This window comes from Odontesthes bonariensis, chromosome 14 (genome assembly GCF_027942865.1).
Source record: "Odontesthes bonariensis isolate fOdoBon6 chromosome 14, fOdoBon6.hap1, whole genome shotgun sequence".
NCBI classification, from domain to species: domain Eukaryota; kingdom Metazoa; phylum Chordata; class Actinopteri; order Atheriniformes; family Atherinopsidae; genus Odontesthes; species Odontesthes bonariensis.
Genome location: NC_134519.1, coordinates 23,703,412 through 23,730,984, shown reverse-complemented (window position 1 = coordinate 23,730,984; position 27,573 = coordinate 23,703,412). Strand labels below are relative to the sequence as shown.

The 27,573-nt window shown below is 38.7% G+C and overlaps 1 protein-coding gene across 1 annotated transcript in view; it reads right to left on the bottom strand.

Moving 5' to 3' along the window:
• clstn2a (calsyntenin 2a) overlaps positions 1–27,573 on the bottom strand; it is a 159,872-nt gene that overhangs the window by 72,103 nt on the left and 60,196 nt on the right. The window contains exon 2 of the mRNA XM_075483684.1: positions 11,912–12,034. Coding sequence (XP_075339799.1) covers positions 11,912–12,034 — 123 coding nt within the window. The remainder of the gene's footprint in view (positions 1–11,911; positions 12,035–27,573) is intronic.

Here is a 27,573-nt window from a genome sequence, read left to right as displayed (position 1 = left end):
TAGCCTAGTCATAGTGCACCTTATAAGAATGACGTGAATATATGAAGTACACAAACATCCCAGGAATATTAGTAATCATAATCACAATTATTAATCATAATTGCTGAGTGATATGCCCATATAAAGTATGCATATATTAACCTTATTGGCCAATGGGCGGTCAGCTTTACAGGAGCTTTTTTATGTAATCGCGTGCCTTTTTCGTCCAATACCAGCGAGGCCAGTGAGAGGTCCAGGCACTCTCACAGCGGGGTGCTAATTGCTGGGCCATTAGCACCCCGCTGTGAGAGCCCGCCGCGAGTCGGGTTCTTTTCCGACGATTTTCTCGCTCAACAAACTTAAAGTTTGTCTGCCTGCAAGCGCCCAGGTGCGTCCGAAAATTAGGCAAATTCGCGGATGTTCACTGCCGTCCACAGTGACACAAATCCCTCTTTTCGTGCAGTGACACCAGTAACCACTCCAGTGAGTTGATTATTTTGAAAACGGACGTTTATTGTGCTTTTACGGACCTTTTTGGAAATGCGCATGACTTGCCATTCTGAAGCAGGTTGAGATTAATCAAAATTAGGCAAATACCGGAGACAGCAGTAAACATCAAAAAAGCGGTGAGGGGGGTTCTAAAACATTGCAGACGACTCAGAAAAGAGGCTTAATGTTGAAAATACCGCAGTTCCCCTTAAATGAAGGATCTTAGTGTACTGTTGATGACCTGTAGAGTTCAAAGCATTCCATTATTAATGAGTGCAGCATTGAGTCGTAAGCCTTCTTGTAATCAGTCCAGGCAGTGCACAGATTTGTCTGTCTAATCTTATAGTTTTGCCAATCAATCGCTGGCACCTCTTGTATAACTTCCAATTTCCTCTTGGGCTCTACTCATCTATTGAGCGATTAGCTTACTCCGATTAACTATGGAGCCTGACAGGGGGGGTCATGTTTCGAAAAGGCAGGGGATTTTTTTCCACTGGAGGTTGGAAGGCATTGCCCCTTTCCGAAGAGCCTTATGAACAGGACTGTCCTGCCTTAGGGTAACAATTTATGGTGGTTCCCATCCATCAGCACCTGGTTCATTTGAGCTGCTGGTCTTTCATGAAACATGTTATCATGTTTATCATGTCAGGACCTGGTTTAGTACAAATCTTCTTCTAGATACACACACACACACACATATATATATATACACATACACATATATATATAGACAGACAGGCTTGTTTTGTGTTTTGGTTGTTTTTTTTCTGTGCAGAATTGTTTGATATGTTTGTCTGTGTGTTGGATCTGTGATGGGCTGAAGGCATCTTTCCCAGTGGGCCTGATAGGCCTCACCCCTCCTGTGACCCAGTATAGGATAGAAGCTGGAATTGAAACTGAATGGATGAATTAGGTTTGTTTAATTTTAGTAGGGCAAGGAAAAATAAAGTATCCTTTTTATGTTAGCAAAAGGTTTTCTATAACTCCAGGCTTTCAGGCTTTAGATCCCAAAGTTGACAGAATTTGATAGAATTAAAGTGCTCAGCAATGTTTAGGGGAAAAAATAATATTTCAAAAAGTGTCAACAGGCTGCCAGTTCCTTCAGACAAAGTTTGTGTTAAGAACTGTGACCCTTTGTTACTTGCAACTGTTGGGTATCATTATGATATAGCTACAGCATTTTCAATTCACTTCAGTTACATAGCGTTGTTCTGTTTATTTATTCATAAACTGGATGATGACCATAATGAGTAAGAAGAAGGCGTTGAATGCTTAGGTTAGAAGCTCAGAAAAATGGGAAGAAGCTTGTATGAAAGAACAGAGGTCCAGTTGGTTTGTAATGATATAGATATGGATTGAGGCTAAGAGTTAGGAGGGTGGAAGGGTCATGAACGATTTAGGATGAAGTTAGTCTGACCTAAGCAGATATCATACACAGGTCACAACGGCACATTAATTTATTTTTTTGCTCGCATGAACAAAGCAAATGGAGTGAGGAAGATATGCAAATTGGTGTCTAATTGGCCTGTCAGCGGGTTGAAGCTCTGTCAAACCTCTGTCAGACAGAAGAGAGCCAGAGTCTGAGAGCACACAATTACTGGATTGGTTTCAGCTGCTATTCACTGAACATTTCATTAAGTAATCTCAACTCCTACCAGGACCATGGGTCAGTGCTTAGAGCAGATTCTCTCAGCTGTCATTTTGAGAAAAGAGAGACAGTGTCTCTGCCCTCCACCTCCCAACCTGTCTCTGTCTCTCTCTACCAAAAACACAGATTCTGCCAGAAAACAAGTTTTCAATGTTATCATTGTTTTATTATTTTCATTTTTAACCCCAATGTCACCAATTCTGTTTTTAGTTTTTATGTACAGAATTTCTAGGTGCATCGGGGGGGGGGGGTTGAGGAGGTATGGTTTGGCAATCTCAGAATCGGGTCTCGGGTCGCTTTTTGCGGATGATGTGAGCGTCGTCGGGCCGTGACCTTCAGCACTCACTGGAGCGGTTCGCAGCTGAGTGTGAAGCGGCTGGGATGAGAATCAGCACCTCCAAATCCAAGACCATGGTCCTCAGCAAGAAAAGGGTGGAATGCTCTCTCCGGTGTGGGAATGAGATCCTTCCACAAGTGGAGGAGTTCAAGTATCTCGGGGTCTTGTTCACGAGTGAGGGACGAATGGAGCGGGAGATTGACAGGCAGATCGGTGCGGCGTCCAGAGTGATGCGAGCTCTGCCAAAAGACTTTTGGGAGAGAATATTTGTAGGTCGAGTCACAGCTGCCATCTGCATGATGATGAAGGAGCCATTTGTGGGAATATATTGAATAAACTAATTTTTGGGGATAAAAGTTTTAATGAACCCTTGTCAATGAAAAAAAAGACCATCGTTGTCAGTAAAATAGTGATTAGTGGAAATATTGATCAGCACTGGTTGCACCCGCTGTGGTCACTGTTTTGTGGAATGCTTTGCAATAATCAACTAATAACGGCAATAATCAACGGCATGTTGCATGTGCCCCTTTTTATAGAAAACACTTGTTTATGAAGCAAAATAGTCTAGAAAACAGCAGATGGGCCACTGCAGTTAAACAGCACCTGCTGGATCATGTATTTTACACATAAGAAATACCCCTTAATTTAATAAGCTAATGGGATGATAAATCACATTTCATAACCCCATAGAAACTCATAAACACAAGCTAACACGAAACACACACAACTTCAGCTTATAATGAGTGACCACACACACATACAAAGAGGCAAAAGAGAAATTGAAAATCTCATAGTGTCAAGAAATGTGAGAAAAATCCAGTAGAAAATTTAAAAAAATGGGATAATAAGCTGGTAATGGAACGGGCTGGGTTCTTCATAAAAATCAATCAGAGGCTAAGAGGTTGTTTGACGCTGTGAGCAATTTGACATTGCGCTGATGACAGAGCTCCAGTTGAGCTTTAGTGAACATGTAATTACTCTGACCATCTTATAAGAATCCAATTAGTTTGGCTCAACAGTAGTGAGGTGATTCCCACCACAAGAAAATACCAAGTTTCAATGTTTGTGGTGTTTTCCTGGAAAAGTGTGATTGAATATTGTAAGTTATCTCTTCAGTCAGCAGATAAGGGCTTATTTTCACATTAGACTCGATGAATTGCTTTGCTACATATGTTGTAGTTTTTCTGAAACAAAACGAGAATGCAATCAGGCTCAGCTTGTAGACTCTGTCAGTTAAGCAATAAATTCCAAAAGAAGGAACAAAAGCTTAAGTAACTGCATGACTGAATATTTAAATACAGATGGGTCCCACAGGGAAAAGAGCAAATAACAATGACAAAAAATGAAAAGGCAAGCAGGCAGTTTAATTTGCTTCTTCTTTATCTCAAGCCCACAGTCAACAGGCATGGACTCCTCCCATTCATCATGGTACCAGAATAATGTACTGTGGCACATTTTTTCCTCCACAGAACTCACACAGGATAGAGGAGCAAAAGTAGCTGGACATTTCAGGGGAAAGGGAGAACAGATAGCTGAGAGAAATGGAGACAGTATACCGTCAGTATACTGTAAAGAAATTATGACAGAGGTGAGAGCTTCGTGCAAAGTTATGACTGTGTAAAGAAGGTCAAAACAAACGATGCACTGTGATTGAGGGTTAAAAAAATAAATAAAACGGCAAGAAGAGATGCATTTTTAAAAAATAATTCTCCTGCCCTGAATTTTTAAGAAATGGAAGGAGACAATATGAAGAAAAAGCTTCCAGAGACCAAAATAATATAGAATTTTATATCAACTGTGGATCTGTGGATGTGGAACATAAAAAGTTATGCAACAGTTACACCAATCCACTGCACTATACATATAGTACACCAATAAATGTTGTAAAAAAGATTTTTTTTTTACTTACTTCTTACTTTACTTTATTTCTGTCAAATTAGTCCACCACAACACTTGGAGAAAATATGAAGTGGAGTTTTCTAAATGGTTGATTTTGTGAAACAATTCTTATAAACCCTAAAAAATACGACATGAGTTTTGTAGTAAAAATCTGACAAAATAAATCTGAAAAACTAAATGGTGACTGCTTTTGAAAGCATTTTAAACACACACACACACTCACATACTCTATTTAGATCTAAAAAAAATAATGGTCATAATATCAACCAGAATTTGAACCCAAGTTTTGTAGCTCTTGTACATAAATCATGCCATCACCATGCCCTCCAAAACAGAATTTTCAAAACAGAACATGTTAATGACCACCTTAATGTTGCTTTGGTCAATCATGGCACCAATTACAGTGGGAGCTTTATTTTCAGGCAGAACCAAATGACTCTTGATTCTTAGGCACATTTGCAGTGGTGGTTATGGTTTTCTCCTATTCTATTTAGAAACCTTTCTAAATGAATTAAATGACCCAAAAGAATCTGACAAGCAGCCATTATAAGTGCTGTTTGAATTCTCAAAATGCGAAGAAAAGGAGCTCCAATGCTCTTATTCTTATATAAACTCTTATTCATGTGGATAAATATGCGGACAGGAGGATGAGTATAAGTAACCTGTGACAACACAATATTTCACAATTTTACTTTTTCACATTTTCTTCTGTCATTTCTCAGTTACATATTATAATAAAAAACTAATAGTCCATATTATCTCTAATATGATATATATTCTATCATTTTCATGTAACAACGTGATAAGATTGCAATAGACTAAGTATCCAGAACACTCTTTGTAGAATACTCGCAGAACATTTGTAGTGTCAGTGCTGCAGACCCACATCACAGCTTAGTGTAAGAATGGATTCTTGTTGCAGCCTGGTTATCTTTTCCTAAGTCCAGAAGGATTCTTCCTACCACCTTACTTTAACCCAATGATATTTTTTACAAGGTAAAGGAAAGGAGCTTAGGAAAAGATGAGAGGAAGCTTTTTTATTATTATTCTTATTATTATTTGAACGGACCTGTAGTCTTGGAAACCTACAGTATGAATGGTTCTGGAGGTGCATCCAAGATGGCTGCTAAATAGCGAGACTTATCTCTAACAATCCGAGTCTCTCTCTGATCGGGCCTCATCCAAAACCAGCAACGTATTCAATTAGTTCTCTCTCATAGCACATTCTGATGCCTCCAGTCTTCAGTATGGTCAGAAAGTAACTACACATTTTTGCAGAGAAATTCCTGTTTACAAAGGTAGCACTGGCACCGTCTACCGTTGCCATGTCGACAAAGGGGAGATTGGCACATCCTGATGTCAAACCATGACGATAGTGGTGAACAGTGGTGACACAGCAAGCCAAAAAAAAAACAAAAAAACTGCTACCCTGTCCACATGAAAACACCATATAAAGAGTGTGAACATTTTTCAACAATATTCAGTTTCAGGAGCCAAGAACTGCAAACCTTGGTTTGTTAAAACATTTATGTTCATGTGTATAGGGCTTGACTTAACTGATATCATTAAAGTCCACGGATTTTAATCTTAGCCGGAGATTCAATTTCTTTTTCTGTTATATGATTAGGATATTGTTCACCATAACAGCAATCCCCTCTACAATTGAAATATGAATAATTTATTCTCATTGCTGTCTCTCATTAATTTCAATATGTTGGCTACCTACTTAATAATTCATACAAACTTAAAAATGTGTGCACACTAATTGTATTTGATGACTTTACCTGATATAAGGACTAGAATATAATATACTGAGTGAATGAATGTTGCAGTAGACAGAAATCCAGTCTGTAGGTAAGTGTCAGTGCCCTAAAGAGCTCACAGAATCTTTGATGTTCTGCATCTGTTTATGTTGCACACATGCCTGACTATTACCTGAGAACTAAACATCCACTGCAGCGATTTAACCACTTTACAAAGGCAAATAGGACACAAAGTAGAAGGAGAAGGACAGAGATAGTCAGCCAATGTTCCTCTCCTCCTCTGGGCAGAGAAACAGACACCTGCATGGTTTGATCAGACTGTCGCTTCAATATCATCATATCCTCTGATGATCCATCACATCATCTCGCTCTCCACGCTCTTTTACACACATGCACACACACATACTCCATATTCCCATTTTCTGGGTCTAACTTTGTTTCCCTCTTTCATCTCCTGCTCTCACATCACCTGCCTTTTTCCTAACATTTTTGTCCATCTCCCTTCCTGTTCCACTTCCTCTTTTTTACTCCACTATCTTTGAAGTGTGTCAAAGTTTCTGCTTTTCTGTTGTCTATGGTTTATTAGCGTCTCCTCTTTTTTCATCTCAGCGCAGTTTAGTAGGTAGAAAGGGATTCGGCAAGGGGAAACTGACTGTGAAGACATAGTCAAAGCTATGATTGTGATCAAAGGCAAAATTGGACTTTTCTGCAGTCATGCCAATAATTTATTTTGTGGTTTTCTTCCATCTTTTATTCTCTTCTTAATGGCCTGTTCTTTTTAAAAGGGATAACATGCACTCTTGCTGTTTCTGATCACACGTGCAGCATATCACCCATTTTACCATTGTAGGTGTTCAAAGAAATACAAATACATCTGCAACCATACTAAAATCAGGAAGTGTTTAAAGGCTGTCTATCTATGGTCCATTTTTTAATATGGATGAGGAAAAAAATATGAATTATTTGCTCTTTGGGATCCAGGTGTAAATAATGAATGGATTATTCCTGACAGATCTGCAGGAATATTCAGACTTTTCATTTACAATTACTCACCTGTCTGCTCTTGTGACTGAATTGAAGGAGCCGCATTTGTTTACAATGGCTGCTTTTTCAAGGGATTTTTTTCTTGAGAAAAATCCTGCTTCCCTTTGGCTTTGAACTTATGATAAAAAGTCTTACATTTTCAAAATCATGCTGGCAGTAGAAAAAGCATGTGGACTGAGTGCTTGGTAAAAATGGATGGATGCTTTAAATAATTTATAACAATAATAATAACAATAATAATAATAATAATAAATGCAACCATGCATGCATATATGTACCATGTCTTTGTAGTATTTTGTTGAAGCCTTTATTTAATTTAATGATAACGTCTAAAATAAAGATTCAGCTTAACATTTTTTACATAGTTTTAACATAAAAGGTTATATTTACATTCAATGTTACTCACAAAACCCAACAATTTAAAAATGGAATTTTAGAGATATAATCTATGTTTACATCTATGCAGTCCTCTTCCCCGTCTGTGCTGATGCTTTACCACATTGATCACGTTGATCAATGTGATCGTATTGCTGCTCTGGATAAAGGCGGGCGCGTGTTCCGCAGTATCTGGGGTTAAAAACTTCTGATCACTGTAACAGAGCCTTGATCAGACGAGTGCAGACTCTTCCTATCACAGAAGGGGATCACTCCTGACAGCAGAGTGACAAGAATCAGAACAATATCCACCCGAGGCTTACTCAGGTGTGGCAGCTGACAGAGTAAATACAAATATTTGGGAACTTATTCTTAAGGGCCAAAATGATGAGATTAAGAATTATGAATGCCAACTTCTGAGGTACAATAAATGCAGTATTACTTTGAAATGAAGGAAAGAAGGGGATAACTTTGAAAGTGATTTTTACATTAACGGTATCTGTCTTGTTCACACTACAAGTTTTGGGTCAGATTTTCATGTGATCTAATGTAGATCAGTGGTTTGATCCCTGGACGTCAATCCCTATATGTTAATGTTAAAAAGACGGGATGCAGAGAGGTCCCAGTCCCCGGCTGAATAACGAGTTATTGGTGAGCTGTCAGTGAGTAGCTGCAGCCAGTGACAGCTCACAGGGTAAGAAGACACAATGTGGTAAAGCCTGGAACGGGAAAATAAAAAACAACAACACAATAAACATTTTGGAGAAACAAGAATCTGCTCAGGATACCAAACAGAATTTTGTTAAACCGTGACAAGAGAACTATGCCTCTGTGATGGTTTTAATATCATGACTATCAGACTTTAGGGAAAGAACCTGTGAAGAGACACCCTGTCACACACTACACACAACACTAAACTTCATGAAGTGTGAACACTACAAAAATCTCGCTCTAGTGAAAATCTTGTGGTGTGAACCCGTCTTTAGCATGCCTTTAAATCAGTTTGTATTTCTGCCTTCACTACCAGTTATTCTGTAAACGACAAACAACGCTACATGCTATATGGTGATATGGTTAGTTTGGACCAAACAAAGACTAATGATTGAATCAGTCACATTAAAGTAAAACAAAGCACTGTTCATTCAAGAAAGTTTGGTAGTAGAAAACAGAAGAAAAGTTTTCAAACCAGAGAGCATCCAGCTCAATTGAGAAAAAAGAAATTCACTGATAATGAGAAATAAATCAATCAAGATCGTCTGTTGTAGAGGACAGCAGTGCATCCAACTCAAAAGCAGAAATATTGTCAGATGCACTGTCATGTCAAAGGTTATAACAAACACAATCCGATCATCAGGTGCTGATGACAGCTTACAGCTGGAACAAGTTTGTTTCTTGTACCACGATGAATTGGCTGACTCTGGATCAGAAAACACACAGTGCTGCACTTTCAGAACATAAATCATAACTGATACCGATTTACTTTTTGAATAGTGCATTGGGTATACACACGCATCCACATGCACACTCACCCTCACACAACCAACAGGAATAACAAAGGAGTGTTATTTGCCGCATCTGTCCGTGAAAAACTCTTCTTATTATAATTGTCCTTCTGTCTCCATTTCTCTCAGCTATCTGTTCTCCCTTTCCCCTGAAATGTCCAGCTACTTTTGCTCCTCTATCCTGTGTGAGAAACAATGTGCCACAGTACATAATTCTGGTACCATGATGAATGGGAGAAGTCCATCCATGCCTGTTGACTGTGGCCTTGAGATAAAGACGAAGCAAATTAAACTGCCTGCTTGCCTTGGAGCATTGCCATCACTCCTCATACTAATTTGATTGAGAATTTGCCATCAACAAATACAGTACTCTTCAACCCACAGAAGACAGTGAAATGTTGTGCTGGTGTGTTGGGCAGAGGACAAAAAATGTCATCAAGGTAAGACATTTTCTCCAAGATGTCTGCCTCAATGTATAATGTTCAACTTATACCCATTTTGGGTAGTTTACTTCAAAGTGAAATGTGGTGTTGCAGAACAGAACAAGAGACAGAGGAGAAAAAGAGAGGTGAGGTGTGAAATGAGGCATTCAGAGGAGAGGGCCAGTCGAAGAGAGGGCAAAGAAAGAATGACGAGAGAAAAGTATAAGAGTGGAGGAAACAGGCAAGTATTTAACAATCCTTGTCTGTGTTCCCACACCGCAATTAATGTGGAGCCAGAGGGATAGCCCACTCCTTTCTGCCGTAAAACAAAACCACGATTGATGAGAATGTCTATGGTCTAAGTGCCTGGCTATATATGGGCTCGCTGGGAGCACAGTGTCAAGGTAGTGAAGAGAAAAAAGGATAGCTGGATTGAGAAAGAAGGAATGTGGTGCTAGGTGGAGCAAAATACACAAATGAGGACAAAGATCAAGATAAAAATTTGACAGAATAGTTAGACTCTTTCCGAGTGGGTGGGGAGAACGTGTTTGTGCAAAACACAGGGTAAGCCAAGAAAGATAAATTGGGACAGAGCTGCTCTTTTATGGCCATTTTTCCAGTCTCCTTGGAAGCTATTGTATTGGTTTCATTCATTAGACTACAAGCCATGAAAAACATTCAAGGAGAGACATATCACCAGTCAGGAGCCTTTCTGTTTTTTCCTTTTGGGTGATATCTCACCAAGGTTGACCTTCTCAACTAAACAAACTACATGCTAATCATGGAGGGAAAACAAATACAATGAATTCTCTCATTTGGCTGCCTATTTGTCACGGTGTCATTGAACCCTCACTGCACCGATGATATGTTTACCCGGGAAATACATTTCCTGTAAATCACTATAAGACTACATGTGTGTATGGGAACAATGCCTAAAAGAGCTATTTTCATTGTAGTCTCTATTTTGCTAAATGTATGTTCTGTACCTTTTCAAAAATGCCTTCACTATTCCCATAGTCCTTTGACAGTATTTGGGTTACACTGTACACAACTATATAAGAACAATACAGGGCAGAAAAAGAGTAACATGGATTTAAGCTGTTTCACACCCTTCAGGGACTGCAAAAACACGCAAAAAAGAGAAAAACAGATGGAGGAAAGTAGCTGACTTATCTATTTTCCATGGTTGTCAGCACTTGGATTAATAGCAGTCATTTTGCCATAATGAGCTGTTAAGCATTAGCTGCCAAAAGCCTCTTTGTTTGCCTTTGAGTCCCAGAATACTTTGTCCAATTATAACAGCTCTCCCTGTCCCTTTTCTTCTTGTTACTGTCAGCTGTACCTGTCTCTGATTCCAGCTCTTGTTAGACAACATAATCAGCACTTGAAACTATCATATTGAGAGGATGTCTATAATAACGTTGCACTGTCATTATAACATGTCAGCATGCATCACATGTCAGCTCTACACCCCCAGCATCCGGTACAATGGTAAAGATTAAGGGCTGTGCGGCAGCTTTACTTTGAACTTGTGAAAAAGGTTTTGTCCCAGAGTAGTTCTTTTTGCACAGCACCGGAATTTTTGGTTGAATGGTTTGCGGAAAATTCTTAAGGAGTAATGAAGTTTTAGAGATTCATTTATGCAGTTTTCATTAATCATATAAGACGAATGAAAAGTACTTTGACTTTGACATCTTATACATGTCAGATACAATGGGTGCAGGTATCTAACAATCTAGTGGAGTAGAGATGCACAATAGTTGAGGCTAGGTCCAATATATAATTGTCAAAAAAAGGTTGGATGAATAAGGCTTGTTTCATGTGTCTGTGTCTGAGACCAGACAATATCATGGAATGAATCAACTGTACCAGGCTTGAATTAATCAGTGGTCTTTCCTCCTTTCAATGCAAAAATTGATGCAATTGTGAATTCAATCAACTTCAAAATCTTGCTTAAAGCTAATAATGAGCAAATCAAGTACGTGTGAAGTTATCACAATTGGAGAGGTTCAGCACTGTTTAGATTTATCATGTGCCTGAAAATATCTGTATCTGTGTAAAGTGACTCTATGCAATGGCAATCGCTATCTTAAAAAAGAAAAAAAGAAAACCATTTGTTTTACACTGCTAACAGTGATAAATGGAATTCAGTCTCCATGACAAACAGTGAGAACAGAGAACTGCTGTATCATGTGTTTTTGTCTGGTTGTGTGAAGTTGCCACAGTTGCCTACACACAGTGCTGAGGCATCCTTGTTGAGGACAATTTGTGAGCAGGTCTACTCAATGCAGGTATCTATGTGTTACCCTCAGTACATTTACATGATGTTAGAAAAAATGTCATTATCTTGTTCTTTTGACCATAACAAGACTTTTAAAATAGATGTAAACAATTTAGTCCTGCTGAAACTGGACTAAATGGATTTTTTTCAGTGCATATTTTGCATTTCCTACCTGCATAGGGAACCGGTGCATCCTTGTCTAGAGCCACCAGTGGAGGGTCGAGCAGCACGGTGTCCATGTTCTCAGTGATCACACCATGGTAGGAGGTCTCTATCCATGGCTTGTGCTTGTTTACTGTAAAAAGAGAAGTAAGAGGTCCATAAACGTCAATATGTTCCTTTGTAATTGCAGCATTCTTTTCTACATTCTGTTTCAAAGGCCAGCACAGTTTATCATATCTTTGACAGTACTTTCATGCCATCTATTGTACACGTGCCTTGAAAAGGTATGAAAACATAATGAAAAATTCTGTGCTGTGGTTGCACACATGATAGAAAGCATCACAAATGCAGATGTTTGTTTTAAAGCATTAATGACGATCTAAATGACCTCTGCATCTCTCCTCTTAATCCAGAACCATCGCATTTTCCCGCAACAAATCAAATCTCGTCGCTTCTTTTTTTCTCTCTGCTTTTCTCTTATTACCTCTGCACATTTGAACACAATTGTGAACTCAAGCCCTGTTTTTCAATGGCAGATAAAGCAGATCTTAGCACAGATTACCATCACGCACAATACTTATTCACACTGTAAATTAAACTCCCACGCCACAGGAAATAAAAAAAATAGAACTCATGTGCAACAAAAAGAACAGCCATGTGTGCATCATGTGCACTTTTGTCTTTCCACTCAAACACAAATGCTGTCTCTCCGGTGTACCAGTGTCACGCTTTGCGGGGAACTGGGCCGTCACCCTGACCTTTCAATCCACTGAAGAGGAACGCTTTGTCTCATGCCAATGAGCAGATGACATGTCCAGCTGGCAGTGATTTAAAATGCATCAAACTGCTCCTGAAAGCCTTCTCAGAGCTTTTCATGTGTTTGGACAAATTTAAGTAGTTTTGTCCTACTTTCCCATTTTCTCCCTCGCTTGTCACTATTCTGAGTTTTAAGAAAACAGGGTCACAGTTAAATTGGAAATGTTCCTAAAAAAATTCAATTTGAGTCATTTCAGACATAAAGCAACATGTGTGCTTTCGCCTTTCAAGCCTGATGTAGTGCTGATGTCATATGATAAAAATATTGATACACATCAGGGTTAGCAGAATGGTTAATAAAAGCTGAAGGTTCAACCTCTCGAATCAGTTTCATTTTGTGATTTTCGTTTCTTAAGTCTCAGAAATAAAAGGTTTTTAGAGCAGAGACTGACATTTTCCAGAAAGAGGGCTTTCTTATCAAAATCTTAGGTCATAATGGCTTAAAGCAACAAATATTGGGAATTAAAAACAAATACTTGTTAATAAAAAAAACACAAAAAACTTGGCAAAATGTAGCCTTTGAGAATTGTAGCTTATATCCTCATAACAGTTTTACCATGTGTTTTCAACAATGTTTTTCATTGAGTTTGAGACATAAAACCATGTATGCTGATGAGAAGAGAATCTTTATGCCTCAGTATTACTTTTCTTTCACATTTGCCTCAAACCACTGACAGAGACCCCCTGATATATCTAGACGGGAATCTTGCCATTTTGAGAAAGACTACGCAGTAGGAGTGAAATAAAACCACACGGGAAGACATTATACTATTAGTGTCATCTTATGTGCATGCATTAGAGAGAAAGAACTGCAACACACAGCATGACTCTACTCTGCTGGAGAGTGGAAAGTGCAGAGTGAGGGCCTGTCTTCAAGTGATATTTAGGTATATTTAGGCAACACCCGGAATATTTTCACTTGTAATGGTGAAATCAATGGTGCATAGAGAGGAGCATTAAAATATACCAGTACAAGCATTTCACATTGTGACTTCATGCTTCCGCTTTGGTTCAGTTGCACTTACAAGTGTAAATACATATTAATTCATAATGTGTATATAGTGTTTCATATACATTTTGAGGACATCTTCAGCAAGTCTGCATGCAGACCTCATCTAATGCAGTTTACTCACGGATGGCAGGTTCAATTACCAGCTCAAGGTCTTACATTTATTCCAAATAAATTGGGTGGTGGATGACACAGTAGAGCTGTGGCTCATTACAGAGCTGTTTTGTAGGAAGAGCACACATCAGACCATGGAAATGGTCCATTTCCAAAATGGCTTTCATGACATGAAGAACTGTAAAGCCATTAATGATGCATTTAAGACATTCATCCTTGACATCCCTGCACCGAACAGAATAAAACACAGCAAAAAAAAAAATTAGGCAAGCTTGCTGTTAAGGTGAAACAAAGCTCACCTGGAACAGCTGTTTAGACCAAGTCAACCCTTTTTCAGCTGCAGTTTTCCATTAAATCATTCCTAAAACTGACAAAACGGAGCCATGCTAGCAGTTCTGGTAGTATGCATATACTGAATGAATCATTTTTGTCGTAAAGGCTCACATAAACATGATAACCTAACAATGAGAATACTAAAATGGTAAAATCTGGATTGTTTGGTACTGAGCACCAACAATAAAATACAGCAAAGGCTGATGAAAATGTCAAATAACTCTCAAGAGAACATGAATGTCACAAAATATTATAGCAGTTATTCTGAATGTGTTCAGATATTTAAATATGAGAATTATGATGCGGAAGAAAAAATAATGGGATCATTAAACTCAATAGGATTAATCTTTAGGGAATTACGAAGTTCTGGGTATATTCAATGACAATCTATACGACAGTCGTTGAAATATTTCTGTCAAGACCAAAATATCGGTTGTGACAAGGTAGGCAAGACAGATGCTGCCACCCCTTGAGCCAGACTGCTAGTGTGGTTAATAATACCCATCTTGGTAGCAGCTGATTCCTTTAATGAGGTTAGAAGTGTCACTAGCTGCGAAATGCACGCTGTCTTTGGCCATTTCCTGAGAAACATCTGCAGCCATCACAGTATCAGACTGCACATTAAGGAAGACTAATTCAATTACTCGTCTAAACAGTCTAAAAGCATATTTAGGACAGCACTGGATAAAATCTGACATGACAGTAATATGTACAGAGAAAACCTGAAACAAGACAGGGCTTTCCTGTAAATAGCATTAGTGTGTTTGTGTGTGTATGAAATCCCAGCTTCTACATGAAGACACTGCATTAGTGTGCCATGTATTGATTAGTTTAAGTCATGTCAAATCTACTTCTTTTCAGCTTTAATTTCATAACTCATGTTGCAACAAAACAGAAATGTCCTTCTGCAGACCATGATATCAAATTACCACGCTAAGGCTGACAAACCCACCAACAAGAAGAATGGATTCACAGTCATCTAAGTTGAGGCAACCCTGAGAGCATGAACAGGAAGCAACAGGTTTTTTTCCTAATCATTTCATTCTATTTTGTTCTATTTTACACTCAATGGGAGGGAAAAGTCGAAAATTGTTTGTATGATTAAAAAATAAAACAAATGAATTGAAGTGGATCATTAACAGAGGGCTGAGAATAGATATATAAGAGGGGGAAAATCCAATAGAGTGCATCAATATTTAAAAGAATAAAGACAGGATGTCTATTGACTGTAGAGGCGACAGACTGAGCATGTGCGAGTCTACAGTGACCTCCCTGTGCAATATGAGCAGTAATTAAATTTGGGCAAGCCTGCACAAATTCAAATGCACTCTCTTACCTTCAGCTTATGAGTGTGTATTAACACAGTGTGAAAACAGAGAACAGAGTGCAAAGTGGGAAACAATGTAGCTGAGGTGAATGAAAGGAAGTAGAAAGAAGGGGCTTGGCAAGAGGGGAGCAGAAGACAGGAAGGTGGGTTGAAGAGGGAAAGACAAAAGGACAAGGGTTTCAGAAACAAACTGCAGATGCTGTCTGCAGGGCCTCACTTATCATTTATTTTATTCTACAATTAAAATATTAAATTGAATGCCGATAGGATACATCATACAGAGAGAGAGATCATACATCATCAAATATTGGCGCTGTCTCAGAGAGACTCCATTTCTCTTCTGAATGAAGACAAAATAATGCTTCAGATGATGAAATGTTGCCTCCAAAGTGTAATCCCTCTCTGCTAGCAGTGTAAGAGAGAAGCTGTCCCTCTTTAATCATTCTGTAAAATCAACCATGTTCATCAGCAAGAGAGCGATTTTAAATTAAAACAAAAGTTAAACTGTTTTCTGATTAAATCTATTTAAAAAAAAAATTGGGAAAAATTGGGCATAATTCAACTTTAACTTGACTTATTTTTGGCAGTGTCTTCAGTCAATTAAATTCCTGCCCCTCTGTCTTTTTCTTTGTCATCCTGACTGGAGTTTCATTAACAGAACAAGTGTAAAGACTTGTATCCAATTGTTTCATGACTGAACTGATGATTGTTGCACAAAAATTAATTAGTTTTATTGGCTCTCACAGAGAAAGTTCACAAGTTAATTATATACCTTTGAGAAAAGAGACAGTGATGTGTTTTAAAAAGTAAACAATATCTCGGTTCCTCTAATGAGGCAATACAAACAAACAAGGTGTTCGAAGTCTCTTTTAGTGATGCGTCCATGTCAATGTTTTTCAGATGCTGTTTACAGTAAAAGCAATCAGAGAATTAAAACTGCCGTTTCGGAGCCTTGCAGCTAAGCTAAGAGGTGATAATTGCTTCGTTGGTGATCAGTGAATCTCATTATCACCCTTCTAGCAGTAATTGATGGCAGCTTAACGGCTAAAAGGAGCTTATGTGCAGCGATTTAAACACAACGGAGGCCATTTGTACAAAGGAAAATAAATCACTCAACCGACCAAAGATTTCACAATCTGTGAATTAAAACCAGCATCCAGCATAAACTCTACAGTCATGTGAAAGCACACCGCTTTCAACTCGAAGGTTTTACATATTAGGACATAATAAAAAGAAAAAGAAAATGATCAAAATAATGTATTCCTTATCGGGTCTTAAACTTGATAAAACACAAGTTCAAGTGGGCAAGACCATGATATTTTACACAGTTTCATTTCACAGTAATGTTGCTTACATTTAATTTAGTTAAATGACTCTCTTTGCTGTTATGTAAATAGTCCAGGTAAATGAAGAGACTATTCCTCTGTGGGTTTAAGAGCCTGCACTGACTCAGGCAATAACAAAATATTAATGCACTCACAGCACTGCCTGAGAAGGGAACCAACAAAGACAGTTTTAGATAAGACACAACAAACTCCAGCGCCCCAGAGAGGGGAACGACACCATTACCTCAAGTCTATGAGTGCCATGAGCATCAACTGACTGTTTTACAATCCTTCTGCTCCAATGTAAAATGGGCTTTAAAGAACAAAGTAATAAAGCAGACTGAATACTCCATCTGAGTCCGTAACTTTTAGCAGAACTAGGTCAGAGCTGACCAGGAGTCCATCCTCATAACATAAGTCTTCCTAGTCACTCTTGTCTCTTCCTTCTGCTATTGTCAGATTTTCATGCAGTGTTGTCAATGATCCATAAAGTCTAACAAATCCACAAAACGCAACATACAAGAAGATCCCTCCTACAGTTGTGAAGAAAATTTGTCTGTGAGGACTTTGATCTTATTTGGCTTGACTCACAATCCCATCAAGAAAATTCCGAGGTTTCCTTCCTGTCAGACAGTGTGTGAGACGAAGATGTGCAGTAATTGTTTTGCAATGTACAGCTACATTTTCTCGGTCTCCCGCTGACTACATAAAAACAGAAAAAGGGAGGACGCAAAACTACTATGTTTTTAGATGAGGAAAAACAACCTCAGCATGAAATTATTCAGAGTTGCCTTAGGATATGTTGGTAAGATGCATCAGTATGATTTTAGACTAGATGACCATGAGAACAAATAATCAAAATAACAAAGGATACAAAAAAAACATGGTGAGCTGCAGAAGAAAAAAAAAGAAAAACTTCTAAAAAATATAGGAAAAATTTGTATATACGGTTACATGAAAAAGAAAGCAAACTGTCTCTCATGTCTAAAGTTGGATGTGATTACATATCAGACATATGTGGTCTATAGTATCGGGACATTAAAAAAAAAAATCCGGTTCCTTATCAGCTCTTAATACTTGGCAAATAAAACCTTATATGAACACCAACACGTGACATATTACATTGTCATCATCTATTTTACAAAAACAAAGCCAAAAGGTAGAAGCAGTGTGTGAAAAAACTAAGTGCACTCTTATTGTTTTCATAGGAATTAAGAACGTAGGTAATACTCAAGTTTTTCTAATCAGATGTACTTCATTAATTGATCATCAACAATTGTGAGCACCTCTATAAAAGTAGAAGATTTGGCATTTTGCCGGTCTGGAGCATTCAGGTGTGTATTAACACATTCATGGAGGAGAGACATCAGCAATGATCTGATCGTGCAAAGCTAAGAGAAACTGCAAAAATAAAATTAAAAAAAACGCACGGTGGAGGAATAATTCAGGCTTGTTTTGCAGCCACAGGACCTGGACACGTTGCAGTCACACCTTGCAGAGTTCTGCATAGCCAAATTTTCTAGAGTCAATTGTTAGGTCTTCTGTCGGACAGCTAAAGCTTAAGGCTGAAACTGGGTCAATCAACAGGACAATGATCCACCACACACCAGCAAATCTGCAACAGAATGGCTGAAAAAGAAAATAAATCAAGGTTGAAATGATCCAGTCAAAATCCAGACCTCAACTTGACTGAAATGTTGTGGCAGAATATAGTAACACTAGAGAATTTGGAAAATGTCTTACTTTCGACTCCCCCTACAGTTATGGGATGTAACACCACTGTCATATAAACACATCTGCTTGTGAGCCCTGCACATCTGCAGCCATATGCATGAATTTGTTGTCATGTTGAAAGGGGCAAAAAGACGCCTTTAAAAGACCACAAAAATGACAAGCGACCATAAAGTGAGGGGTTCATCTCAGCCCTCGGATGCTCTGGGACAGTTTCAGGCCTGGGAACGTGTTTAAAAAAAAGGTCAGTGTACCTGAAAATGAGAAACACATAGTTTTAAATCAAATCAAATCAAATTTATTTATTTATATAGCACATTTCATGTACAAACAATTCAAAGTGCTTTACATAAAATAAAAGCATTGCAGCAGGGAGTGTAAGAAGCATTAAAATACATAAAAGAATATAAAGAGAAACAAATAAAATCATTTAAATGAATTTTAAAAAAAGCAACAGTCAAGATAAGTTAAAAGATAACGTGCAGATTTCATGCATAGACACATGAGAACAGAAATGTTTTTAACCTGGATTTAAAAATGTCTACATTTGGTGAAAGTTTGATCTCCACTGGCAGTTTGTTCCACTTGTTTGCAGCATAACAGCTAAATGCTGCTTCTCCATGTTTAGTCTGGACTCTGGACTGGACCAGCTGACCTGAGTCCTTGGATCTAAGAGCTCTGCTGGGTTTATATTCTCTGAACATTTCACAGATGTATTTTGGGCCTAAACCGTTCTGGGATTTGTAAACCATCAGCAGGCTTTTAAAATCTATTCTGTGACTGACTGGAAGCCAGTGTAAAGATTTTAACACTGGTGTGATGTGTTCAGATCTCTTAGTCCGGGTTAAAACTCTAGCAGCAGCGTTCTGGATGAGCTGCAGATGTTTAATGCTCTTTTTGGGAAGTCCAGTTAAAAGAATAAATGTGTCACAGCTACATTGTCATTTTCTGTATTGTTGCTTAAAGAGAGCTGTGCATGAACCATCCCGATAATCCTCAATGAACTAAGACAAAGTTGTAAAGAACAGTGGAGCAATATTCCTCCACAGCAATGATACTGATGATGTCATACTGGAAATTATAACCAAATGGTATTTCAAATGGTGATTGTACAAACGTAGGAATCAACAGGTGTCCTTTTCACACTCAGCGTCTGTATTTTCACTTTTTTTGTTTGTTCAAAAAGTGATGACAGCGTTTATACATAATCTGTTAGATTTCTTTTAAACTGACGTCATATATACCTAATCTTAAGACCCGATAAGGACCAGGCAACACTTTATTGTCTGGATATATAAAACTTTAGAACTGAAAGAAATGTATCAATGAACTGAATTGGCTATGGTGGAATATTTTATCTCCCATTACCAAAAATAATTCCATACAACTTTAAGTGGATGACATCTATGTCAGCACTACTTTTTCAGACAATGCTTATCATTATAAATTGTGTGACTTTTTTGGTTATGCTTTTTCCTAAGATGTGGCATACACTGACATCAATGGTAAAGCAATATCCCCAGAGCCTCAAAATGTCAGCCGTTTGCCATCAGAGCACTTGGCATTCGCTACAAGGAAATATGGAGCCTTGCTAAGAAACTCTCTCTTCCTGCCCTCCAAAATCCTACTCAATAATAAACCTAATTTGTGTCTTTCTGGCCTTTTCTACTTTATTTCACATTGTGAATAATTTGTTGTCTTACAGTACAATGACCAAGGGAGGGAGGGAGACTTGGATCATTAACAATGGCTGATTAGTTTTTGCTGTAAAAAAAAAAAAAAAAAAAAAAAAAAGTGCCAGTGTGCTCTCAGTGATAGCTTACTGTCGATTAGTTTCACTGAGCTGGCCAATGAAGAAGCACAGCAGAAGGATTTGAAAGAAGTCAAGTGAAAGTGGAGTGGATTGAAAAGGACAACAAAGAGAGAACAGAGACGGGGGCAGGGAGGGAGGAGGTGATATCTCCATTAACAGAAAGCAGCAGGAGATGAGAGGAGCTGCGGTGAGGAAAAATGGATGGCAGTGTGACTGACGAGATTGAATTCCAAACAGTTCCACTCAGCAGACCTGAGATTCATGTGACGATCAGCTAACATAAGTAGTATACAATCTGCACTCATTTCAGCACACTTCAAATATAACAATCTGCTAACTGTCAAAAAGCCTAATATGGAAATTCCACCCCATGACTGGCTGAAGTGAACGATTCCTCCGTCTATTCAGCTCTAGTTTTGGATATGCTCTTTGGAGTCTGTTTATCACTGAGAGTACAAAAATAGTAAGCACCTAAAAGCCCAGACACACTCAAATGATGAATAGAAGCAACATTTTACACCATAAAATCATTTTTACACATATAGGAATTGAATATAATAACATAGCAAGTACAGTTACCAGTTTACTCCTCTCAGACTCGAGTTTACATTGCCAAATTTATTTGGAACGTAAACAATCCCAATTCCAAAAAAGTAGGATGGCTGTGTAAAATGTAAATAAATACAGAATGTAGATCTCATAGACCAACATTCCATTTACAATAGAACACAAGAAGTATGCTACATCATGAAAAATAATAGATCATGGTAATGGACTATTTTGACTGTTTCATGGTAATGGGACATCAAAACAAAGTTGGGACAGGGCCATGTTCCTGATTGTGTACCATCCGAAGTTGTCAGTTCCATATGTAGGAATGCTTCCCCATACCATGAAAGATGCAGGATTCTGAACTGTGCGCTGATAACAACCCGGGTGGTCACTTTGCTTTTTAGTCCAGAACACAGCATCCATTATTACCAAAAAGAAACAGAGCCAAAAGATCTGAGTATCCAATACTGATTTTCAGTCATGTCCCCTGTTCACAGAGATGTCTCCAGATTTTAAAGCCAAGTTTGAGTTGCGAACAAAAAAAATCAAAAGTGGGAGCAAAGTGTTTCTCGTTTCTATGCAATAGTGTGCACAAGATCATAAACGTAGTCTAAAATGTCACTTGGGCTGCACAGACGTGTGGTGGTTAACATTTTCACTTTGGGCTAACAACAAGAAAGTTTCTGGTTCAAATCGTCACTAGAGCCAGTTTGCATGATCTCCCCATGCATGTGTGGATTCCCACACGGTACCTCTGCTTCCTCCCTTAGTCTGAAGAATAAGCTCAGGCCCCCCAGCAGCCCTGAATTGGATGAAGCCGGTATAGAAGGTGAATTGATTGAAAATTTATCTTTTGTCCTTCTATGGCAACTCGAAGCTCTACACTTGATATATTACGGAACAAGTTGGGATGTCTACTAATATATTGATAAATATGATTACAGATATGTTAGACAGTGTTATTATTCATCTGTCTCCTTAACAGAAGTTGGTAGATGTTCTACAGATAAAGCACAACTGTTGTATAACCTACTATTTGGCATTGCCATATGAGCTCCCAGAATGAAAAAGTCCTTCTGTTATGCCAGGGTTGTTCCTCTGACACTGGAGACACTTGGTGAGGGACCAATCACTTAATCCTCTACAGTCACGAAAGCTGCTTTCTGGTTGCTGCTCCTCTTATCCTTATTGTGACCTATTTAAATCTCATCTGCATCTGCTGTCAGAGTGAGAGTGACTTTTCTTACCATCTGTCTCGGATCTTCTGTCCGTCATTGTCTGCCATGGTAGATCTATTATCGAAACCCACTTAGCAATGTCTTTTTTTTTTTTTACTTGGCATTTCTCATGCTCTCCACCTGTCACTGGTGTCAGGCGACAGGTGCAAACTGTCAGTGTGATAATTTTTTGGGACTGTTCCTGGGATCCAAATAAAGGCATCACAGTCAAAGAAGGTGAGATATATAACACATATCGGATATCTGAGCTGCCTGGTGATGACAGAGATTGTTGATCACAAACATGCGACACATCTAAACAAACCTCCGAACAAATTTGAAGAAAAATACCTAGTTTTCTTGTGCTTTCTTTGATTGTAGAAAACAAAATAAATAAATAACTATCTGTCTTCAACTGGATCCTTTGTGCCATGTCAGTTCAGGTTCCTTTGGACAATCTTTAACATCAATAAGCTCACCGGGGGGAATATTAGATTGAAAGGAGCAAGATGTGTCTTACCTCTGTCCAAGCTTCAGGACATCCGATTCAATTACAGCACAAAATCTCTGCAAATAGAGCTCAACAAGAGGGGAGCAGGAAATTACTCCCACTGTGTCCTCAATGGACCAAAGGTAGTATGGTAACAACAAGATTGTCTGACATTTCCAGTCTGTTCACTATGTGGCCAATATTCCACAAAAACACATTTGGACAAAGGTACTTTTTATCCTTTTGAAAAGATGAGTTGAGCCTGACACTGTTTTTAGGATAAGATGTATAATCTGCAGAAAATAAAACACAGTGAATTTTAGAAATGTATATTCTGAAACACTATCATTTTCATTTGAAGGCTGCTGCACCTTACCATCTCAAAACTAAAATTTACTATCACAGACACCGCAAACTCACCATCAAGACGAAAGGTTTTTTAGCTGACCTTGAGGCACCCCTTTCGGTTTTTTGGCAGTTACATTTTCGTAATTTTTGTTTCATGTATGGTTTATCCCCGAAGGAAGAAATTAAATAAGATTCAGATTAATTTGGTGAGCAATAATATGCAAGGGGCTTAACCCAGATGCAAATACTGGCTTAAAGAACTTTACATATAAAGATATAGCATTACTGGAGAATATTTGCAAATCCATGTATGGTACTGTTGATAAAAAAGTGAGAAATCCCCCCAGGGAGGTTAAAGTTGCTGGCAGAAGCACTTTTAAAGCAAAAGAAAAGCTTTAATCGTGGCTGGAGGAGCATGTAGCATAAACCCCTCCAGAAAAGTATCAGAATAAAAAACAGTTTCCGCATAAGATTCATCTAGTACACACACACACACACACACACACACACACACACACACACACACACGTATGCCAACACACAAATACACAGTGTCAGAACTGTACTGAGAGTACTGCACCACTGAGTCTGAGACATTTAAGTATTGTAGTTATGGATGAGTTGTCAAAACATGCACAGTGCAAGTCTATGGCAAGTAATAAATATTTTTGGCTGCTAAATGTTCTCAGTATACTTGTGATTGGTGGATGAGCCAAAATAGTTAATTTTAGACCCTAACTGTATGCTTACTGCTAAAAATGCATATAAAGTGCATTCAAACTAGACACTGCTAAGTAATTTAACATTTCCTTTCCGGATTTAATGAATGAAGAAATAAATCATGTTGAGGTGTAATATTCACTTAACTATAGACCTATTTTTCAGAGCGCCCCTAGCAAACTGGAGAAAAGTAATACATGTTGATATTGATATCTTTTTTTTTTTTTTGGGGGGGGGGGGGGGTGTCTTTTCCACTGATCCAGAATGAAGTTAGGGCAGTGTTCACGAGCTGTTTTAACTATTCATCTGTTGATATCTAACTCTAATATTTATTGTGGAACATTAACATTCTGTACATGGTTACAATAATCAGTGAACAACCACTCATTTTGCACTAAGTTGAGCTGCAATATAAAAATCTCAAAGTTGCATTAAAAGCAGCAGTCAGCTTTGATGGATACACATTTCTCTGTTTACAATCATTTCACCAATAATCTGGTGACACACTGGACTCTCATAGCCTGTGGCCTCAGGGCACATTTTGAAGTGCATTTTATGGGCAGCAAAATTGCATATAAAGTGAATGCAACTGGGTTCAAATTTGCCCCGGGTGGTATGAATCTGCAAAAAGATTTTTGAGTTCAAAAACAATTAGAATTCCGAGCTTTTTAATCACAGTCAGTGGGTGTGCTACAAAGTTAGGTCTGTGAGAAACAGTCAGCTACTACCTTTCACACACTTTTCACACACAGTCTCCTCTGATAATTCAGAAACATCAAACACATGTATCAATCACCTCCCCTGCTTCATTCAGGATGGTTCATTTGCATTACAAACTGTAGAGAAAGCCCAGCATGTGAAGTCGTCACCACTGCCGTGTAACTCACTAAAACACATGCAATAATATAAAACCATGAAGCAAAATAGTGATGAAATATTTTGGAAGTATTAGTAATGAACACCAAACAGCCGGTGTTTGGTGTACATATGCTGGGTGATCCATGGTGATGGCTTGGCTGTGTGTTTATCAAGGAAAAGCAAGTGCACAAACTTTAATCAGTTTTAGTCCAATAATTAGTAACCAGGACAGAACTTGTACATTATTCGGCTTCACTTTAGCCCAGTTTTGAAGATAAAAACTGTTGATACTTGGCCTTTAAGGAGCCATTAAGAGTTAAATGAGGCACTTGCCATTGGAAAAGAATTTTATTAATCTGTTAATAAATATGTTGTTGCTTTTTTTTAACTCTCTGTCTCCCCATCTCTTTATACCTGTATTTCATGCCTCCAGAATCACAAACACACAGTCTCACACGGACAGCCTGAGGCTACATCCAAACTACCGCGGTGGAGAACCAGGGGTGATAGACTATTGACTGACAGAGTTCAACCAGTCCATGTAACTCTTGGTGGTTAGCCAGTCATTTCAGAAACAGCCCTTGGCAACCTGATACCACTCACTACTGTGAGTCCATGTCTATGCTTGTGTGTGTATCTGGGTTGATATGTTTGTGTTCCAGCAAACTGAAGGAAGGCCCAAAAGGTTGTGAGAGTGACAGGGAGGATGTATGACATGTGAGCAAAAACTGCACTAACAGCCAACAATGTACAAGGAGTGGGCTTTGCAAGCATAACACGCTAGACAGAACACATTGTCTACTCTGTATAAACGTTGACTGAGATCAGGATTAGGGGACTAGGCTGCTGCATTCATGTATTTGTTGGTGCTCGAAAAGCACTGGGACTGAGAGGGGGGTAAATTTTAGGATGGGAGAGGGAAGGGGAAAGAAAGGGCTGGGAAATCTTAGAGTGAACGTACCTGCAACGAGACAGAAAGATGGAGGAATATATCAGGGATTAGTTACAGACCAGAAGGTAGAGCAGTAGATAAATCACCACCACCAAAGGGCGGCAGGGAATGAAAGGATTTAAAGCTATCTCTCATGTTTTCTATTTAATCCAGCAGAAGTAGTAAGATTTCATTTCAAATACAAAAATGGACATATGTAACATAGCTGTGATATAATAACAGACACCTGAATTACAAGGACACCACAGTCCTTGCAACTTGAAACTTTATCTGGCACAGTTCTTATTCTATACACTGTCAAGTGGCCACATGGAAGGAATGAAAATGGTAGGATTAAAAAAGTCAAGGCAATCCAGCATTAAGCTGCAAGTGTCACAGTGGTCAGAGACTTTCATCTTCTTATGCCATCTTAAATAGACGTAGTGATACATTTAATCCTTGCTGCCACATGCTGAGATCACATGCTGCTCAACTGCCACGTCTCCCGTTATCTGTATATACACTCAACTCTCAAGTCATATTATCATGCTGGTTCAGTCCAAGGAAATAGTTGACTATTCTAACAGATTTAACAAACAAAAAAGAACACGATTGAAACAGTGCATTTAAAGGCTTGAACAGCACCACAAAAAAATGGCGCTTTCAATCATGTACTGAGCAAATAAAGGCATAAACGATAAAAGTCCGCTGGTCCGCTCAGTTTAGAAACTGAGATTACACCCATTAGCAGAAACAATTATGTCCACCAGTCTCTAAAATAAGCTTGATTAAACGCTGAACTCTGCAGTATGTTTGAGGGCTTATTTGCAGGCATTTCCCACTTCACATTCCCCTTCAACATTTCAGTGGGTTTTAAATCTGTACCGTGACATTTCCACATTACCACCATTCTGCTTCACAGATGGTCTGATGATCTTGAAGAGAGGTCTGCGGCCTGCAGCAAACATGTCAACAGTTGCTTTGATCACATAACTTTATCTTAGACGGAGTTGTGTGTCAACTCTGTGTCAAGACCAAATTATCTTAAAAAAATGTCAGGGGCCAGATGCATAAAAGTGTGTTTATTAATAAAGGCAGACATGTGCATACACACTTGTTTGACAAGAGTTTTAAAGCAGCATCATAACTTTTTATGCCAGTGTTTCGGGCATGAAGGACCAACTGCAGTTTTCCTCCTAAACAGTCAGCAACACTGCTGAGGAAATGGCTCTGTGACACCACAGGAATAGCTTAAGAAGAAGTCATACGGGCGGTACAATAATGCGTGCAGCCACCTGACGATAGCCGCACCTGTTACGGTGTTTACTGCTCGGAAGCAGGGGACTGCTCGGTCTGCACAGTCTACACAGCCTGTAGTGATGCGAAGCTGGAGAGAAAATACCGCCAAGCGATTGTGAGGTCGGACTTTTTCTGGATGAATGATTTTGTGATGCAAATGTATTACTCTTTTGAATGCCTATTGTTTTGAGAAGCAAAACGCTTTATTTTTGTGGCCCCAGCCAACTAGCCGGAATACTTTCGTCAACGCCAAAACGAGGCTGGAACTCGGGACGCAGCGGGGGGTAAGTCAAATTTAATAAATGATATTGCTAATATGGGATGTCATACAGCTTCATGTCAAAAGAGGCGAACTATCCCTTTAACGTTTCACTTTTAAGCCGTTTTGATGTCTATGTAATAATTAGGTTTTGATGGGTCATACAGGTGCTTAAAGAGGCTCCTGCTTGCACACTCTTTGCTGCAGATCTTCGCAGCACCGGCCAGTTGACAAAAACTGAGATGTGCGCAACCGGCTGACACGACACTAAAGCTCCTGGAGCACCAGCTATTATGATACTTATAAAGCTAGGCATGAGGCAACTATCGTCGGATGCAAGTGAATCAAAAAGGTATCCAATTAATCGTTATCTTCTTATAGTTGTATTAGCAATGTTGTCCAACAACACCAGTTGTAACCCACAATGAAATAAGAATATATTGTAAAAGCTAATGATAAAAAGCTAAATCTGAACTTACTCCATGAAACTGTTTTGTTCTTTCATTCATTTATTCTCCACGTCTGCTTTA